Source organism: Trachinotus anak, unplaced genomic scaffold (genome assembly GCF_046630095.1).
Source record: "Trachinotus anak isolate AG129_WGS33_773 ecotype Australia unplaced genomic scaffold, CSIRO_AGI_Tana_v1 ptg000014l, whole genome shotgun sequence".
Classification (NCBI taxonomy): Eukaryota; Metazoa; Chordata; class Actinopteri; order Carangiformes; family Carangidae; genus Trachinotus; species Trachinotus anak.
The window spans coordinates 20,009,840-20,030,941 of NW_027273865.1; the positions used below are offsets into that span (position 1 = coordinate 20,009,840).

At 42.3% G+C, this 21,102-nt stretch overlaps 1 protein-coding gene across 1 annotated transcript; it reads left to right on the plus strand.

Annotated features, from left to right (window-relative positions):
* Nucleotides 1-84: 84 nt before the first annotated feature.
* On the plus strand, nt 85-18,283 carry golim4a (golgi integral membrane protein 4a). The gene is made up of 16 exons (XM_071496286.1): nt 85-773; nt 7,827-7,901; nt 8,190-8,239; nt 8,510-8,563; nt 8,899-9,049; nt 9,476-9,558; nt 9,799-9,882; nt 11,854-12,051; nt 12,143-12,433; nt 12,586-12,848; nt 13,817-13,890; nt 14,288-14,367; nt 14,881-15,090; nt 15,219-15,287; nt 15,520-15,609; nt 17,084-18,283. The coding sequence occupies exons 1-16, from the start codon at nt 587-589 to the stop codon at nt 17,231-17,233; spliced, it is 2,109 nt and encodes a 702-aa protein (XP_071352387.1). The 5' UTR covers nt 85-586; the 3' UTR covers nt 17,234-18,283.
* The last annotated feature ends 2,819 nt before the right edge of the window (nt 18,284-21,102 follow it).

Sequence of the window (21,102 nt, forward strand, 5' to 3'; positions counted from 1 at the left end):
TGATCGAGCTCTCTGGCGACCAATTGATTAAATGTGTTCCTCTGAGGGCGGGAGTAGGGAAATTTATTACTGCCCGGAGGAGGGACTTCCTTCCGAGCTGCAGTTGGATGGCAGCAGGCAGCTGCTGGGCTGACACGTAACTAAAGTTAAAGGTGCAATGGAGGCCTCGTACGGGACTTGGGCTGGTACTTTTTTTTTTCCATGATCTCCTTCGGGAAAAGCGAAAGTCTTGCAAGGAGGAAGGAGGACGCAGCGGGAGCCGCCAGCCTCCGTCAGTCCCGCAGATCAGCGGCGCACCGCCGAAGTTTGACGTGAAGTCAAGCGAGAATCTGAGCGCTCACTTTGAAGTTACCGGGGGGGGACAGTCGTGAGTGGATGGTGTTCCGCACCGGAGCAAACATTAGCGCTTAACCCGTCTTTCTTCTGCGTGGATATGCTCGGGGAGTGAGGGGAGGGAGGGGGCGGCTTCTCCAGTCTTCACCGGGAGGTAAAAAAAAAAAAAAAAAAAAAAAAGTTGAGTCGGAAGTTTCCAGCAGCAGAGACGGGGGTTTCTCGCACAGACAGCGGGGAGGGGTGCGGGTCCAACATGGGAAACGGGGTGTGCTCCCGGAGACAGCGGAGGATCTTCCAGTGTCTCCTGCTGCTCACGGTGGTCTGCGGGATGTTGTACGGGGGGATGATTTCGTACGAGATGCACAAACAGCTGAAGAGGACGGAGGCGATGGCACTCAAGTACCAGCAACACCAAGAGTCCCTCTCGGCTCAGCTGCAAGGTAAACACGGTGACGGTGATGAGACTGGCTGGGTCTCTGTCTGCACGCAGGTGAATGTGGCCAATGTCAAGCCAGACTCAGCTGATAACACCGCGATTTCACTGTTGTCGTGGTCACTATCAAACGCCTCCCCCCTTAAAACAAACACGAAGACTTAATTCAGTTCATGACCAATCATAGCTGAGTTCGGCTTCCAGTTAACACCTAAACACTTACAATTTCAACGCTTTCTTATGTCTTGACATTTTAAAAGGTAGTGGAATAAACGTCGGATTGTGAATTGGATGTGTGTCAAATGCAAGTACAGAAGAAACAGTCTGTCTGACCTAACTGGACCGTAGCTACACTTTAGCCAGGCAGTGATTTACTGTGTGCCTGTCCTTGACCTTTGACCTTTGTAATCTTGTGATAAACCAGGTTACTGTCTGACCAGATTGGGCTTGAAAGTTCAACAGAGAGTCAATGTGGTTGAACAGCTCTGCCTTAAGCCTACTGTAAAGAGTGACATTAGAGCCCACACACACACACACACACACACACACACACACACACACACACACACACACACATATATATATATACAGACACACAAACACACACCTGGTTGGAGTCTCTGCGTCCCCAGGCTCACCTCAACAGTATACAGATAAGTATACTTAAAGTCATGAGGTCAGCCAGCACATCTGCTTCTGCCAGCCACAGCTGGAGGAACAGAGGAGGGAAAGGGAGCACTGAAGAGAGGCATGATGCATACAGTCTTAACTTTTTAGTCCTTAAATGGGTTAGCCAGCTTGGTGCTGCTCCTCTCTGATAACTGGTCCAGCATACTGCCATGTGCTAAGTGAAGAAGGTATTGTTTTTTCTTACCTTGCTATGTGAGTCTTTTATGTCTACCTGTTAACAGCAGTGTTTTGTGCTATCGTGACAGTGGCTGTGTTGTTACAAAGGACAGAATAACAGTCGTTTCCAATGTAGACACCTCATTCAAACACCTGTCTTCGGTTATACCCAGTCAATCGTTTGACCTACATATGAAAATAAGCATTCAACCTTATTACTGCGTCATACAACATGAATCACATGTTCAAAGGTGCGCTCTACAGCAAGTCCAGTTCGTTTATTTTAACCAGTTTGTTTGCTTTTAGATTAGAGATTTAAAAGTGTGATCGCAGATCAAAATGTTATGTGGTTGCTTTATTGGCATAGAGTCACCAATTATTTAGTAACAGCCAAGAAACATAGTAACCTCAGGTCAAACCACAACATTGAGAGTCAAAAATCCATAGATATTGACTAACCTGTTTGCTTTGTTGCCATGTGTGGAAGATAGCAACACACACATGCACACACACACACACACACACACACACACACACAAACACAAACACACACACTGTTATTAGTAGATCTACAGTATAATCCCCTGCTTTACAATAAGAATGTTTCTGTTGGGAACTTCTTTCGTACCCCACCTCTACATAAGATTAAACCGTGTTCCCCTCCAGTACCCTCTCTGCTTTATTCCCTCCCTAGAAAGACACCTAAACACACTCTGCTGTGTGGACAGGAGGTGAGGTTTTGTGTTATTATACCATTATACCAGGCAGAGAGCTCGCTCCTACACGGTGTCATCTATTCAGAGTGAAGTTTGTGCCCACATCGGGGAGTCAAAGAGAATGCCAGGGTTTTAGCTAAGACTCTGGACCTGATAATTTAATGCAGCCTTTGATCCACCCAACCAGCAGTTATCTCTGTGCAGCATCCACAGCTTGGGTCCAGCAGACCTGCTGTAGTGTTGCCCTTAAGCTTTTACACGTAAGATGTGTGTAACAGTGTATCCATGCACATGGATTTAGGCCTTTGTTTCATTGTCATGTCAAGTGTTCTGTGACAAATGTTTACTGGTAAACAGTGTATTTGACTTCACAGGTGCTGGTGAATAGCAGTGGTTTTCCGAGTAGGCAGCCTTAAATGAGAAATGTGAGATACTTCCACTTGTTCTGAAACAAAAGTAGCTAAGGAGCGTGGCTTATTCAGTTTCGGGTCGACATTATACGAATGGGTTCTATTTCAATTTTTCAAAAGGTGCAGTAAATCTGATATATCCAGAAACAGAGAACACGACAGTACAATTTGACACTTTGAAAGAAAGTGATATTTGTCAACTCCATTTGCATTGCTCAAATGGTGCACCACACCCATTCTGTCATTGTGAAGCGATGGATCCTTCAGCCAATCACAGGGTCCAGGGTCGAGATTCTGCCCTATATTTAGAGGTGGGCCATAGCTTGGGGGCTGTGAGACAACCGTATTGATTCACTGTTGCCCACTATAACCACAGGCTGGCAGTTGTAAGTCATTTAAAAGCGTCAACTGGCACTTTGTGGTCATGCCTCTGAGGAATGTGTGCTTGTGATTTAACACCCGTTCACACCCTCACACAATCCCACACATATCAGTGTTTCTGTGATCATTTGCAAAACATTAATAAAACGGAATAATTGCAGCTGTTGTAAAATGTTTTACATCACCGACGGTTGTCATCTGCTGTTTATTGTAACGAACACTCTGAAGCTCATAAATTTGTTTATGTTTATAGGATTAAAAGAAGTAAATAGTTTTGTTGTTTGATCTAGATGCACTCTCTTCCTGGATTAAACAGAAATATTGCACCTGATTTGGGTTTTTGTATCTCCTGATTAAAACTCATGCAAAGTGCCTTCCAAACATTAAAGCCAAAGAAACGAACAATGAAAATATAAGTTGTGACTTGGATCCAAAATAAATGAAGTCACAACACAACACACTGGTGTCTACATTCAGAATATGTGCAAATATTAGATCAGTAAAGGTAAAATCTGTTCTTTAAGTTTGCTAGATCAGCGGGCTCAGTGGGACTGGCCCTTCATCTTGAAGTCCATTATATTGATCAATGAGGAGGTGAGGTTGTTGCCAGGTTCCCACCTGTCTGAGGTTTCCCAGATTAACTGAGTTACAATTTCAGCAAGACACACTCAGCACCACTAAGACTGCCTTTTTGTCTAGTTTACACATGTTTAAATGTGTAATTACTGGGTATAAAGGTACCTGTGTGGGCTATGTTTACCAGCAGAAGGTAGAAGGAAAGCTGTCATAGGAGGAGGAAGTCTGAGCCGCTAAATGTGTTTCGCAAGATTTCTCTGCCTGCGCCTGTGACAGAAAGATAAAAACAAAGTTACTGAAATCAACTTGTGCATTTACTAAGAGAATCTCAGGAATGTTGTCTTTGATATATTGTAGTAGAATCTGAGCTGTAGTGCAGTGTAAGCTGTGAAGGAAACTCACCAAAACATTGTCTTGTAACTTAAATTCATCGCTGGAATGTAAGTTTACATGTTGTGTTTTATGACCTAATTTGTGACCCCGAATCAGATCATGTGTTCATACAAGTTTTTCTGGCCCGGCGCAGGGCATGACCTAGATGTAGAGAGGATTGAGTCAGATTACCTGTTGACAGCACTAAATATTACAGTGTACACACTGGAAGCTCTTTGATCAGCCAGGCAAAGTAAATACAACACACATGAACCACTTATAGAGCACTCCTTGCATTATTGGAATAACTTAAACTCTTTGTTGACTCTCACTTCCTTCTAAATTGAACTGGTCCTGTGTGTGTGTGTGTGCGTGCTCAGTGGTACAGTGGGGGTGTGAGTGAGAACACCCACAAGCAGGCCACAGACAAAACCCCACAGCCCATTTCCCCCTGTGATTGATAGTATTCACAGTCCAAAACTCTAACCAATCCAATCCTCTCCACATCTTAACCAGTCGGCCAATGAAGGTCAGCGCCATAGAGGACTCCCTTGTTCTTTTGCTGCCACTTTTTTGTGTCACTTTAGCCACACTGTAAGGGAAATGTGTCATTGGTGTGTTTGAGTGTTCCTTCCCGTGCTCTCTGAAGTCTGAACGACAGAAGGGCAGGTGTAAAATGAATCAGTGTGTAGGTGTGTGTGTGTGTGCGTGTGTGTGGAAGCGTTTGGTTTGTGGGGTCGGTAGACCCTGAAACACCGGACCTTTGCGTCTGAATATTCGTAGTTACATCGGTCGGATGTTACTTTGAGCTGGGTTGAAGAAGTTGACTCTGAAGAAGTTCATTTCTGATTTTGTGAGTTGGAATTTTTACCTCCAACAAGGAGATTATGTTTTCTTACCTTTGGCTGTTTGTTTGTTTGTCAGCAGTGTTACACAAAAAAGGTTCTGATGCAGGAATGTTTTTATTGCTTTCCTCAACATTGCAGTTTTTCAGCGTTCTCGTCAATATTTAATCTTGGTGAAAGAAAAGTAGAAAAGAACTAAAAGAACATGCATTTTAATACCTTTAACCATTTTTTCTATGAATGTATTCTTCTCTTTTTTTTTCACCTTGTTATGTTCATGTGAAGCAAATTGAGTTCCTAAATAAAACATGCCATGTGAATAATGGACTTGCCCAGCGGCAATATTAGTGGGTTTTCATAACGCACATTCAAATGACATCCTTTTTGTGACTGTAGCGTCTTTGTAGCTGTTGCCCAACTTGTCCATGTCGTCCCCCAGAGAGAGGGTGTGTGTCGTGTGGTGTGGTATGAGCTGAGCTGAGCTGAGCTAAGAGCAACATGGCTTCATCTTTGGCACAAGTGAGAGGGTACAGAGCCGGCAACAAGCAGAATAAAACCTCCCTAATCTGATGTGGCTGAACGTCCGTCTGACGAAGCTCAGAGAAAGGAAAGAATTTGGAAAGACGGTTATTTGGAGTCTGTTGGATTTTCAGCCATTTTGACAGGCATTAAACCGGAAGGTCATTAGTTACGTCTGTGTAAGCAATCACTGAGAAGCAGTACGTCTCTGTACACAAAAGAGCAGCCGATGGCATAAAGACACACACATGCAACATAAAGTGCAGTACATTTGAAATACCCACTTCTAGCAACACTGTGTAGTGTAGAGTGTAGACAGTGGCAGATGTGGATGACAGTGGTGACAGCAGGTAAGCAGTTTGTCCGCGAAGGTCAGATTGAGTCAACAAAGCTGTGGCGTCAGTGTTTGTTTAGTAATTTCTCTTATTAGACTGTGCCACTGTTGAACTGAGCTCATTTGTTTTATACCAGGTGAAGCGAGAGAAACATTTTCCACATTATAAGACAGTAAAATGTTTCCATTAAATAACTACCAGGCTATTTAATCAGAATTTTATGTTTGCTCTGCATACTTGAGTAGTCATTGGTGACTTTATTGCACCTTAATACCAAGTCTGTGTCTCACTCTCTTATTGTGGTTTGTGTCTTTCCGTGACTGTCTCTTTCCCTTCAGTCTCTCCTGGTCTGCCTGTTTATTCTTTGTCCTCTCTGTGGCTGCCTCACCGCTGTGAGCTTTCCTCTGCTTCACTCAAAATTCTCCGTGCCTACGTCTGCTCCTCTCTCCCACAAGCTTTCACTCTTCTCATGAAATTATTACAAGATTGTTCTGGACAGTTAACAGTTTATCCTGGAATCTGTTGAGTTGGCACTTAGAGGGAAAAATAGCCACATCATCAGTTTGACTGCCCAAATGGCCCAAGGCAGGGGAGAGAAAATGTAAGAAACTGGAGGAAGTGATGACCTAGTAGTCATGGTCCAAGTTGTTTTTTTTTTTTTTGTTTGTTTGTTTTTTTAAGATGGTTGAATGACAGGCTGCCCCGAAATGCTTCACATAAAATGATAAAACAAAAGACTTGAATGACACTTGACTCATAAAAATCTTCCTCTGTCCACATGGTAAACGCTGTGTGATTACTAGGTAGTGTTCTTAACGGTGAACACATTTCTGTCTAAATGGGAAAATGACTTGCAAATTTTGAAAGTATGAAGGATAAGTAAAGTAATAGTAAATAGTATTTGCAGGAAGTAGATCAAATACTTTACATGTGTGTTAAAAAATGACCAGAAAGCATTTGCAGATCCATCACAGTGATACTACACCAGTGCAACTGCACTTGAAGCACAGAAATGGTTTTAAAATAACCGTGTTAGTCACAAATGCACAACTGAGCTGTGTCACAAGCCTTTGCAGATTTAAAATCAGTAATATGTAAACTCGCTTTCAAGCCATTAAGTTCAAGTTTTAAATTCAAATTCCTTCTCCTCGTCTCCTTTAGTCTGCTTTTGTTTTTGGTGGTTAAATCTCCTTTCTGTCAGAATACACTCAAACACAAAGTGGGTTTTTGTACATTATTAAGCACAGGGGTCTGAAGCCCCAGGAGTTTTCAGGAAACCTGACTTATCAGGGAGGCTTTGCAGCTTTCAAAACCGCCATCACTTATTCATTTGTTGCATCGCTTGCGTGTGTGACTCTCTGTTGTATCAGCTTTGATGCACTTTTCTGTATTATCTCCATCCTTGTGTCTGCTTTTTCCAGTGAACCTAATTCCCCTCAGGGATTATTTCCTTTTCATTCGATTTAATCTTGAATCAGACGAAGATGAAAAATGGAGGGAATAAAAGAGGAATCTGTCGAGAAAGAGTTTGGGCAGGACAGAGATTAGAAGTGTGTCTCCGATCTCAGTTCAAATAAAGGGAGAGACAGGAGCATTGCGGACCAAGAGTTATGTTAATTTACTTTATTGTAATCTAATGAAGGTGAATCATATGTTCAGATCCTCTTGGACACCACCACCAGGCATATAAGCAGCATGAGACAAACTGGAAGTATTTATAAAGGCCTTTAGACCACCAAACTTGTGAGGAATACCACAGCTTTGTGTTGATGGAGGAGCTGTCATGTCCTGAGATCACTGTGTGGTTGAATAAATATCACACCTGGCCCTTGTATCAACAGTAAAATGCATGTCCTCTCTCCCCGCCTCTCTAAAAATGAACATTTTGAGCATTTGTGAGTGTAAATGTTTTCTGCAGTGTACATGTTTGTATTACAGCTCTCTTTTTGTTTAGTTTACCCTCCACCTGGCCTAAACCTCTGCATTTTCTCTCTCTCTCTCTACCTCCCTCCCCTTATTTATCCCCTCTCTTCCTCTCCATCTATGTTTTATATGTTCAGTGGTGTATGAGCATCGCTCCAGGTTGGAGAAGTCTCTGCAGAAGGAGAGGTTAGAGCACAAAAAGGCCAAAGAAGGTGAGAAAAGTAACATCTGACTGTGGAGGTATATGAGCATTCAAAGGAGCTTTGGGAAATCCATCTCTCGCACTGAGACTGCTTATCATGTGGTGGTAGAACAAATATAAGGAATAAATACCAAGAGTCTCTGATGACATTATTACTGTATGTGTTAATGAACTGTAATGTTTTATTACTTTTTTTCACAACACCACCTGCGACATCATTTTCCGTTAAATTGGTTGAATTTAACTTTATCTTAAATTGATTTTGTTAAAAAGTCTGATCTGTTCTGATCTGTTGTAGATTATCTGGTTTACAAACTTGAAGCACAACAGTCACTGAACAAGGAGAAGGTATGTTTAAATTTATCTTTAAACTTATCTTTACCGATGGTTTGATCTGTTCCTGAACAAGCATCTACATCTTTTCTGTCTGCTTGTGTTGCTTTATTTGATGTTTGTAAAGAGCGTTGAAAAGGGAAACACAACAGAGAGTAGGTACTGCTGTAACTGACTTTACCAGCACCGGTTAATTTCATCACCAGTATCTGTTGTTATGGTAACTGTAACCCTGGACCACAAAGACACTAAGTTTTGTAACCTTGTGTTTTTATTCTGAAACAGCAAGACTCCAGCAGCAGATTCAGCTCTTTACAAGTGCAACATCAGATGTTAAAGGTATGGATGAACACACACACACACACACACACACACACACACGCACACATACTGGCACATGTGTGCTTACCATGCAGGTTTCTGTATTCCTGTCATAAACACAGACACAGGCATCCTCATGTTTAACCTTCTTTCTTCCTGTCGTTCATATGAACACACACTCTCCCTGACCTGACTACACTGCATCCTTCCTCTTTTTGTCGTGAAGTCTACACACATGTTGGGGGGGGGGGGTCAATTTTTCCTTTGATGAATCCTTTCATAATAACGAGGAAAAACAAAACAAAGACCATTCGATGATGGTGTGTTTTTTTTTTTTTTCTCTTCTCCATCAGAACCAGCACGAGGATCTGAAGAAGCAGTATTACGAGCTGCAGGAGCAGCACCAAGTGCAGGGCGAGGACCACAGCCGGCTGGTGGACGAACACAGAGAGCGTTACGAGAAGCTGCAGCAAGTCAAAGACACAGAAGTTTCCCAACTCAAAGGTGCAGATTTTTGTAGCTTTCTGTGGTGGTGTCATTAAACACTCACTTTGTCTCCATCTTCTGACTTTGTGAAATACTGCATGTCTGAAACCAAGTATGAAGTATTTCATGTGCAGACTTTTAGATCCAAAAAAAAAAAAAAAAAAAAAAAGGCGTCGTATTGGGACTGTTCAGTATGTATCTCTAGTAACGTATCCTCTGCTCCAGATGGATCCCACTTGTCATGTTGCTTTAGGATATTTATACACAAATGAAACAAGGGTTTGTTACATGAGTCATAAGGGGGAAAAAAGAAACATAAAAATATACAGGTGGTTCTAATCATCTTTGCATATGGTTGGCAGGATAATATTGTTCTCATTTCATGTGTTTCCTGTTTAGTGGCACGCTCTGTGCTAATGTGTTTGCTGTTTTTTTAAATTGCAGAGAATATATATAACCTGAGGGAGGAAAATAAACAGCTGAGGAAAGCCCACCATGACATTCATTTACAGCTACAGGATGCACGGGTGAGAACAGACGTATTCTTGTCTATTTTCTTCTTTTTTTTCTCAAAAAGTAGAATTATAAAATGTGTGCTATCAGCTGTCTGAAATTGAAGAAATAAAGAAAGTTTTGTCAGTGATTCATGAAATAGTGCCAGGTAACTTTGCATGCGTTATCCTATTTTAAATTTGATTTCAAAATAAAAGAGAAAACGTGAGCCTCGCATAAAAACAAATAGCTCATCCCTGCGCTTGTGGGTTCAGGTTCAGCATCAGGACCTGAAGGCATCCCACGACCAGCTGGCACTGACACTAGAGGACCACAAGAGTGCGCTGGCTGCAGCTCAGGTAGGACGGCAGCAGAGAGATGCTGTTTCATCGCTCACTGTGGTGAATCGTGAGTCGGTGAATACAGCAGCTGACTGATGCTGAGGAAAGATTTGACACATTGTCGGTCACACTGAGAGATAAGAGATGTGTGTTTCGTTTTGCCATCACTGAGCATGCTAGCAGAGTTCAGGACAGTATAAATTGAGTCAAACGGCTCGGTGATAAGGAGGGTGCGTTCCTGTTGTACTTATATACTTATATCTGATTGAACCTTTTATTTATCAAAACTAACAAGGAGTGAATGAACTGATGAAAAGGGAGGTCAGGTCGAGTAAGTTCTGTGGCCAGCATGTCCCCAGAGCATCTAAAACATCTGCTCCTCTGCTCTGCATTGCTCTCAGCCTGACTGTAACCTTTACTTTAACCCTCTCAGTGAAGCAGAAATGTTTATTGCACGAAACTGTATAATCCCAAGCAGACAGGAAAAAAGATGGCTGATGTGTTGCTTGATTTTTTGGGGGGGTTTTTTGGATGATTAAATCAGATGTTGCTGTTTCTCCTTGAAAATGACCTCTGAAATGCCAGGATGGTTTATTGAATCTGCAGCGCTCTGCTTATTTGTTTGAAATACTCTCCTCCTTCACGTCTGCATTCATGGATGTTCACTCACTCACCCTCTCTTTTCTGCTCTCTCTTTCTGTCTGTCTGTCTGCATTTGCTAATTGGTTTTAAAGCCTGTCCTGCTCTTCATCTGTGCTTCTAGTTGGACAAACACACACACACACACACACACACACACACAGACACACAAAACGCTTTCCTTCACTCCAGGGGGTTTGGTTTAGTCAGGGCTGTCAGAGCGGCACATCTAAAGCACGTTGGAGCCAATCAGCCAGAAAGCTTTAATGGAGGGACTGGAGCGAGACAAAGGGAGAGGGGAGGAATTTAGAAAGAGTTTTTAGAATTTAACCCCCTTGCCTGGTTTGTGTGAGGTTGTGTGTCTGTACTGTGTAACAGGATGGTGTCATTTAATGGTATGTCGGTACAGACTGGAGAAAAGAAATGGAACGCCTCATGATAAAATTTTCTGCTAAATAATTCTTTTTTTTTTTACCAGTTGCAGGTGAATTTGTGGCCGTGCAGTTTGTTTTTGTAGAATGACTGTGTTGTCGTCTCTTTGTAATGCAGGTAATGGCAGAGTTGGGACTGTAGTGAGATGCCAGATACATGGATTTAAATTTGAATCGTGACACTTTTTCTCAGTTAACAACATACTGTATCTTAATCTGTTCAGGGCTGGCTCAGTACTCAACAAAATGTCCAAAGGTCTTTTGGATGGGTGTAGCTCTGTTCATTAATCAAAATGTGTCGGTAGCACAGACAAAACTGTCAGGTCAAGATGGCGTCCAGTGTCTGGTTCAGATTCAGATATTTTTCTGGTTTTAAATCAAAGTATTAAACTGTTCTTGTACACCTGGTTGGTTTAGATATTTAGTTTTTAAGAAGTTTGTCGTCTTCTCTAACAAATCAGTGATCAAGTTTTATTGTTTTATTAGCAGACATCATATTGGCTCAAGTACTGAAAATATTCAAATGACACTCATCCCTAGAGGAAGGAGTCAGTTCTTCTTCTTCTTCTTCTTAATAATAATAATAATAATAATAATGATGATAATAATAATAATAATAATAATGATAATAATGTGAGCGTAAAATGTGTTTTAAATCACATAACTCACTTGTCTCTCACTAATTGTCCCACAGCAAAAGCCAACTGTTGCTCCTATTAACAGGTTATGACTGATCTATAAAACGTTAGTGAATGATTTAATAACTGGTAATAAAGCCATTGGTTACAACATAAACCCATTATAAAGGATGTCTTATTGCACAGTGGTACAGTTTTGGAATACTTAGAATCCCACTGCATTACATGATTGCCCCAGGATTTTCTCTCTTAGCAGGATGTGTGTGTGTGTTTCGCTTTAGGTGCAGGTGGATGAATACAAGCAGCTGAAGGAGTCTCTGAACAAGGCGCCCAGCCTGAGACAGCCTGAGCAAAACCCTGCTCCCCAGCAGCCGCAAGCAGCTGCCGCCATAGCATCTCAATCTCAAGGCCAGCAGGCTACAATACCGGAACAGCCACATAAAGATGAGCCGGCCCGGGACAATCACCAGGCTCACCAGGTAATGTGGGAGTCTGTGGGATCCCTTCACTATCAAGACAAAAGGCGTACAGCAAATATGAAAATTATTTCTCTTGTTGCTGTCTTCTCAGTTGGACCACCTTGTAGGGGAAGTGCATGCCCGGTCAGAGATCAAGTCCCACCCCCCGGTATCCCAACACACCTTGTCAGAGAAAGAGGAGGAGGATGGAGAGGGAGAGGCAGAGAGGAGGAGGGAGCTGGCAGAGGAGGAGATGGCTCAAGCAGGCAAGCCTCAGAAGCTGGAGGAGGACCCAGACCAACCACTGGATGAGCAGCAGCAGCAGGAGGAGGAGGGAGAGGAGCCAGGACAGGAACAGCCGGATGAGAACGCGCTGGACCGGCAGAGACGTCAGCCACAACCGGTCAGAACTGGTTTAGACTACTCTGTCTTATCTAAACAAGGTTAAAACTGGCCTTGAACTGACTTAGGTTTCCTGTATCTTATTTGACTATGACTAGATTAAAGTGACCGTAAGGTTATTTAAAACCGTAACATAATAAACCTTTTAATCAGGACATGCAGCTGCGGCACGAGGCGCACGCACAGGTGGAGCGCGTGAAGTCGGCCTACGAGCAGCAGCAGGAGCAGCAGCGGCTGGAGGCTCAGAGGGCCGAGGAGCGCAGGCACATCCAGATGCGGCAGGAGGCTCTGCAGGCCCAGAGGGAGAGGGTGCTGAAAGAGAGGGAGCAGAGGCTGAAGGAGGAGCAGGAGAGAGAGAAGCAGCAGCACAGGGAGGCCGACAGACAGGAGCAGCTGCTGAGAGAAGAACATCAAAGGTCAGATTTCAGAAAAGTGGGAATTTTTAAAAAATCAGGTGCTGGTATACGTCCTCGCTTAAACTCAAGAATACAGATAGTTTCAGTTTTATGATTCCAGTAGAGCTCGACAATTAATTAAAATATTATTGAAATCACAACATGTCCAAATCGCAGGAGCTGCAATTTTTTGATAAAGGTAAAATGTGTCACAACAGACCGTAAATGAATCAATGGTCCAGTGTGGCGCTACAGAGATGCCCCAGCCCACAAATCATATTCTCCAGACATAAAGGAACAAGCTTGTTTGGTCCAGATCCGTTTCAGTAAGCTTTTAGAAAACAAGTACGGACAGAAGGCTCCGTCAACATTTATAAATGTGTTGCTGAACATTGACCATTAATGAGCCTTAAGATTTCTGTCGCTATGCCAGTACCAAGGAGGCCAATGAAATTTCATCTGTTCTGTTCAAGTCATTGGAAAATGTTGTAAAATTCAATGTCATTTATCAACATCTTTCAAGGCAGGCATTAACTCGACAAGAAGAAATGAAAGCCAAACCTGGTGCGTGTGTCATGTTTAGTCCTGGCTCAAAAGCCACAGGCAGATAGAGAATCAGAAACTTGGTCAACCACAACTGTTGGCCCTTTTTTTTTTTTCAAATTATCTTTTTCTAAAGGAATGAAACAGAATGCTTAAAGAGACTGCTGTTGCACTGATTAACCCTGCGCCTTCCCGCAAACTGGAAAGTGCAAACTGGAACATTTCTACTGCACAAATGATATATGGCATCATACAAAGATACAGCAAGATACAGTATGTACTGATGGCTCAAAAGAAGACTATTGAAACGATTGAAAAAGAAACTGCTCTGTGACAAGCAGTACATTTTCAAACAACCTGTGCTTTGTTTCTCAACATTTATAAACCTGTTTTGATGGATAGACTGTGTCCCGCTGACTGCCCTGTTCTGTCACTGTTCTTATTAGGAAGAAGACAGAGTATGAGAACATGGACAATGATATTGTTCAAGGAGAAGAGGACCGCCACACTGAGGATAAAGGTGAGAAAGAAAGCCTGCCTCTCTCCAGGTCAGCGGTCAGACGCTTAAGAATGTTAAGAAATGGGGGGCGCCTCGGTGGCTCACCTGGTAAAGCGCGTACCATTAAGGCTTAGTCCTAATCGCAGCGCCCCGGGGATGAAGTCCGGCCCACGGCCCTTTGCTGCATGTCATCCCCTCTCTCTCACCCTGACTTTCCTGTCATTCTCTCACTGTACCTATCTGATAAAGGCATTGAAAGGCCAAAAAAATAAACTAAAAAATGACAAAAAAAAAGAATGTTAAGAAATAAGACGATATTCTTTGAAGTAATGCAGAAGAAGAGCTCACAGTAGCAGTTGGCTCATAGTAAGTGGACGTGTGTGTGTGTGTGTGTGTGTGTGTGTGTGTGTGTGTGTAGAGAGAGATGCTCATAGGCTACACGAGGGGGAGGCGGAGGACAAACAAGAGGCCGATGACAGAGTGCCACCACATCAGCAGGTGACTGTCCATCCATCCATCCATCCATCCATTCATCCATCCATCCATCCATCTATTCATCTGCTCGCTCCATCTGTTAATCATCAGTCTATCTTTCCAGCTCATTCACTCCATTTAACATTCACACCACTCTATCATGCGTCATACATCCATTCATAAATCCATTTATTCTGCATATCCAACAAGAAATCAATTCTTCCATCCTCCATGCCCACATGTCTCACACTGGCATACTCATCCCCCCTCTATCCATCTTCCACGTAAATCAAACCAGGCAGCTATTCATTCTTCTGAATACCAGTGATGTAATTAATGCATTGGAGCACACTAACTGTCCTGAGCAGCATTTATTAATTCTCCAAAATACAGTTTTATCTCTTGCTCTCATTCTAATGTTCACGCTTCTTATATTTCACCCTCACACAAACATCAACCCACTTTTCTTTGTTATTGTATCCCATCCTTGCTCTCCTCTCTTCCTGTGTTATTTTACCGCGATCTCTTCCGATACAGGGCGGAGTGGATGGTGAGCTGGACCCCGAGGATGACCCCAACAACCAGGGAGAGGATGAGTTTGAGGAGGCCGAGGATGAGCGGCCGCAGCACAGGGTTGCAGAAGAGGAAGAGGAGGCGGTAGAAGAGGAGGCGGAGCCAGCAGCGCCAGCCAAGCACGTAGACGCACACCCTGGTCCTGAACAACCTGCTATGGAGGAGGAACTGGTGGTGAGTATGGGGTCGGGGAAGGACGAGAGAGCAGTATGTTTCACATGAAAAGATAAGTCATAATTTGTAGGGAGTGTTTGAACGTGTGTGTGTGTGTGTGTGTGTGTGTGTGTTTTGTATGTCTTCAGATGGCTGGAAACCCAGATCAACAGGAGGACACACTGGACGACCAGTACCAGGAGGAAGTAGAGGACGAGGTCCGTAATACACACACGCCCAGATGCACATTTTACATAGTGAATGAAGTTAAAGATGTGAGGGAGAGAGAATGACATGCAGGAAAGGCAATATACAAATATGTATAATATGTCCCACTTTGTTTCAATCCACTGGGAAAACTTCTAGTTTTCTTTTTCAATTCCTAAAATCAGACATTGAACATTGACATTGATCATTGAACTCCTTTCTGTTGTTACTCCGGTTCTAAAGGCCCAGGAGGACATAGCCGGTGGGCAGAAGAGAGAGGAGGAGGTGGAAGAGGAAGGAGAGGATCCATATAACGAGGAGAACATAGAACAGGTAGGTTCCCCTGTGGAGAACCGCTAAGCTGGTCTCTAGCTTTTCCTCCAAACATTCACAACTCTTAGCTACTGCATTTTATTCCCACAACTCAAACAGGTTATGATTTTTTTTTTTTTTTTTTTAATTTACCTCCAAGGTGCCCAGGAGGCGCCTAGGAAATGCACTCACCCACCACCCACAGCGAAATGCCCATGTGCTCCCTACAAACATAATTAGCAGTGTGCGGTTTTAGAATGATTGAAAAGATATTTACTTAGCATTAAAAAGAAAAGCAGGGTTTCCTCCCTACATTTCCCTATGGTCAGTTTGCTTGCATCAAGGCTGGCTGTTAGAGGAACATCCTACCTCAACAGATTCAAAATTCAGTCATGTTGTCTCTGGGATTGGATCATGCTCATCTATTTTTATTCCCTGTAACGTTTCATCAGGTCTTATCCCAGCTCTTGAAACAGTTACAGCAGAAAGCAGCTGTAAAAAAAAAATGTTTTGCAGAGCTCACTGCTCTGACATTTTTGCTGCACAGGGATTCACTTGTTTTAGCTCGAGTGAGTGCACATACCTGAGTTTTGTGCCCGTAACTTGAACCCGGCTCGTGCTTGTGACAGTGAAACAGGGAGATCAGGTGGTGAGTCTGTTGGGTAGTCAGGTTTCCACCCGGGCTTGGATTATACAATTTGTCCTAAGACAATTTGTCCTAACAGAGAAGCTCACACACATTTGTGATGTCTCCAAAATGTACAAATCTTGTGAGAACCGGCACGGTACCCTGCTGAAGTGTCCTTGGGCAAGACTCCCAACTGATTTCTGTTCTGTAACTGACCCCCACATCTGACCTCCTTGGAGAGTAATTTCTCTATATTCCCTAGTGGAGGAACACTGTGCCATGAATTTGTAATATATAATATATTTTAGTTCATTTAGGTTCATATGTATCTCCCCTGTTCTTGTTTGACTGACTCGTGTTTGTCTCGTGTCACCTGATGAGTGAATGTACCTGTGTTTCTCTGTAATTTGAGCTCAGTGGAGCTTTCACTTCATTCAGCTTCATTCATGCGCTGCTGTACAGTTGGTCTGGCAGAGGTGTTCCAGTTGAACCTTTACACAAACGTCTCAGCTCAGCAACAGAATTAATTAAAATCCTGTGTGTTAAAAACCTGTAGACAGAGCAGCAGACAAAACTTGGAGGCTTGCAGACACTCATTGTCCTGTTACAGAGTCACAAACCACAGATTTCTATGGTGGATGTTTCTTCATGTTTTTGTCAGTTTGCCTACCTATTAGGTTGTCTGTACTCCTGTAAAATGGTGGAAAACACATATTTTGAATCTAAACCTAATAACAGGAGCCTGAGACTAATTAGTAAACATGATCTCTATGTCTAAAATGACCATCTTTAGTGTGAAAATATGTGAAGTTGGATGTTCACAAGATTGCAAATGATGGCCATTAAATCACTGTGATATTTCCCCAGGATGAAGCAAAAAACCAGGAGGGACCAAGAGACGATCACAGAAACGACGCAGAGAATAATGAGGAAGAGAATTACGAAGAGGAAGAAGAGGAGGTAGAGGAGGATACGGCTGGTCAAGAAAAGGGAACCAATCGGAGGGCAGAGATGTAGGACAGACACAGGCTGGAACCAGCTGCAGTGCCTTTCAGGCTGCCCGTAGAGCCTATCAAGTCTTTATTTCCCTTGTTTCTCAAAGGAATAAAAGCAGCCATTCATTCAGAATTCCAACTAGGAAAACTGGGATATTATATCTGGAAGATTGGATGCTATTCCAACCACTGTGGGGTTGGAACTGATCAGCTTACACTGTGGAAATGAACAGAGTTTATAGGACGGAAATGGGATATATATACTGTTTTTTTTTTTTTGTTTGTTTTTTATTCATTTGCTTTTCTGCCTACTCGCACATCTGCCAGGTTGCCTGTTTAGCTCTGTTTTTTAACAGCAGACAGGCAGAGAATGTATTTTCTTTGTGTAAAGAAACCAAAATAAATTATGTTATTCTAATGTCCTCATGTTCAGGCATGTATATGTATGTGTTAACGGTTGTATAATCTGTAGAGCTCAAATTTGCATTCCAATCAACCAAGTTGTTTCCTGTTATTTATTGTTCATTGTTACGACTCTGACAATCGTAAAAAGGTGCAACATTTCCTTTTCCCCCTTGACTGAACTAGTTTTTCTCATAATGGCTTTCACCAGCTTCTTGAAGCTGATGCACAGGAGCATTTTCACTGGATATTTCTGTAAATGTCAATCAAAGAGACATTTCTGGTGAAGCCGTTCTGTGCTGAAAGTGTCACTCTGACGTGCCTTTCCATTCTTGGAAACCTCTTCTGGGTCTTACTCATTTTACATTTGGTAAAGCATTTCAGTGGGGCAGGAGAGATGAGAGCATGCCAGTTAGTGCTGAACCTCAGCTTCAGCATAGCCTTAAAAAAATTATGTCAACTGCTGGTGTGAAATTAAAAAAAAAAAAAAAAAAAAAACCTATTTAATGCAACATCTTTAGTCTACTGTACAATGTATAGTAAAACAAATGCTGATAATTTGTACATTTTTCTGCCAGTTATATTTGATACAAAGAAGTGGGTTTTTGATTGTAGGAAACCATTTCTGTTATCTGTATGGTGGGTGGAATAAAGAGGCTGAAGGATCTCAGGTAATTGTGATTGTGTTCTCCTTATTCTGCACTCTCTCCTTTCTTGAAGATACAGTTAAAGGGTGACAGAGTTTAGAATCGGGTTGTGAGCTATCTTCACCCATCCATCATACCCGTGGGGAAGAAATACAGCTGGAACACTGTTATACTTCACTGAGAGCACGGGGCCGGGGGGCGGCAGAGACTTAGTGGTTGCAGAATAAGTTCAGCATCACAGACGCCAAATGATGCATCATTAAAATGAAAACTTTTCCATCTCAACTTTTCTTTACATATTCCATCAAAATCAAGGAAACGTAGTTGGGTGAGTGAAAATGAATGAATGGAATTCTTTTGGACTATTTAGATCCATCCTAGGCTCTGTCTGATAGAATAGTATAAGTACACTGTGTACACGCTAGGATATTTAGGTTTTCACCCTTGTGACAATAAACCGAATATCTTTAGGTTCTGGACCACTCTTCAGGAAAATCAAGCAATCTGAAGGTTACTTTCATCCCTGAAATTTTGATGTACTTTCTACATTTTAAAGGCAGAATGATTCATTGGTTAATTGCAAATGTAATTGGCAGATAACTACATGAAGATGCAGCTGTTGAAACAGAAATGAAACTGACAAAAACTTAATGTGAAAAGGTGAAACTGTAAAGAAAAAGATCTGAAATATGAATGAAAAGAAAATCATTCAAAGAAATTCTAGAAATTAATCGAAATTTGGCCACCCTTTTATGTGTATATATAGTTTGAATTTTAGTTTTTCATTCACAATTTTGTTTTCTTTTTTTTTTTCCACCAAAATTGGATTGCTTTTCATATTATTATTCCGGGATTCAGATGAAGCAGTTAGGATGCTCCACTGCTGTTTGTTGTCTGACTTGACTAATAAAACAGAGAGCTGTGTACGTTCTTGACTTGCAGCAAGCTCATGAGTTGACTTAAGCTGTGTGCAACTCTTCTGTCAAGTCTATTTTCAAACAGAGACAAGATGATCATAAATATGAATCAAGCAGACAGGAAAAGGAAAGATCATAAATATTCATCACTGAGTTCACATATCATGGGGGTTCAGTTGTTCACATCTGCACTGCAAGCAGATGTGAGAGGGGGTTGACTGAGAGAGGCTGAGAGAGTGCTGTAACGAACAACGTTTGTCCCCAGCACAGTCTCAATCAAATCACCACTCCTCCTTAGTCTCTCTTTCACTATCATCCCAGTGCTTTCTCTCCATTTCTGCCCTCTCTCTTTATTTCTTCCCCGCATTAACACAGGGATGCTGAAGTAGTATGAGAGTAACAGGTGTCTCATTACTTTGCTAATAGCAGGCCACAGGTGCGTGTGTGTGAGACACACACACGCACATTTTGACAGTGACAAGCAATGGCAGCGATGATAACTCCTCCACATTCCTCATATTTTCACACTCTCTCAGTCATCACTTCATGGGTGAATTACCAAGCATGAATAATTTTAACATGACGATGGCCTACAGCCGGAGTCTATCTTGAGACGAATGCCCACACGACTGCCCCTGATTCTCAAAACCTATCAATTTAACACCAGAGCAAGATTTACTTGAAAGCTGAAGCTCGAAGCTATGAAAAGATTTTTTTTTTCCCCACCACCCACGATTTTTGGGAAATCAACTCAAGCTACTCTCCTATTTTACTGCCATACAGGAAGAGAGTGCAGCGTTAAAATGTGCAGCAAAGATCACTGATAACATCTTGAAACCATCAGATGAAGACACCAGCTTCTCTTTACCTGGATCGTGTTTGCAGTACATAAGAATCCAGTGAGTTCATTATACTGTTGTTCTGCAGCAGTAATGATCTCTCATTCATCAGCCGGAGACTTTCTCTATCTCTCCACACACACACACACACACACACACACACACACACACACACACACACAAATAACACACAATTGCACAAAACAATCTTCCACACTTAAACAAATCCCAATGAGGCATGTAACTGGTAGTTTGTGCCTGGCTCTATGCTTGTTAGAGAGATATCGGCTGCTTAAATTGTGTTTCTCCGCATTACTGTGAGGGAAGAGAAAGCACGTGCTGCATGTGTGTGTTTGTGTGCCCTGGTTCTTACTTGATACGTGTGTACTATATATGCTTGGGTGGCTGTGTGGCAGTATTCATACTTGTGTTGTGCGATATCAGATAACAAAGTGTGTTTATGTTTCAGGTGAAGGCTGAAAATGAAACCATTATTAAAGGATAATACACTGCTGCAACTTATGAATAAATCAGCTCCAGCTTACAGGAAGGGGCAATGTCTCTGTGTAACCCCTGCAACACTGCTTTATGTATTAGAGTATGTATCTTTTATCCACAGCTCTTTACAGTACCAAGAGTACACACATTTGTAGTGGGAATTAAATCCTGCCAGAGTGAGTACTTTGCAAGGTACCAAGGATTACTCTTTTTGAATATGTTTTGTATGTGTGCTCGTGTGACCTGCTGCATGAGGCTCACGGGTCATTAGCCAGTCAGTCAGAGGACACAGGAGGCCTTTATCCTGGGGAGTCTGGACACTAAATGTTTGATAAGCCTCGAAAGCGGATGTCCTGTTTCTCTTCTCATATATTACACATGTAGAGACAGACCCAGCTAAAAATTAAAAACAAGCAAATCTACATGTATAATAGAAGCTGCACTTTAGTTGACTCAGACTGCATTTCTGCTCAGCAACACAGTTGAAAAAAAATCAGTTTTGTATGTTTGAAGCGATCTGTTGCAGAGAGAGGAGTGAGATTGTGTTGGCTCAGCAAAGGCCTGAGAGATGTTGAGCTGGTGGAGATG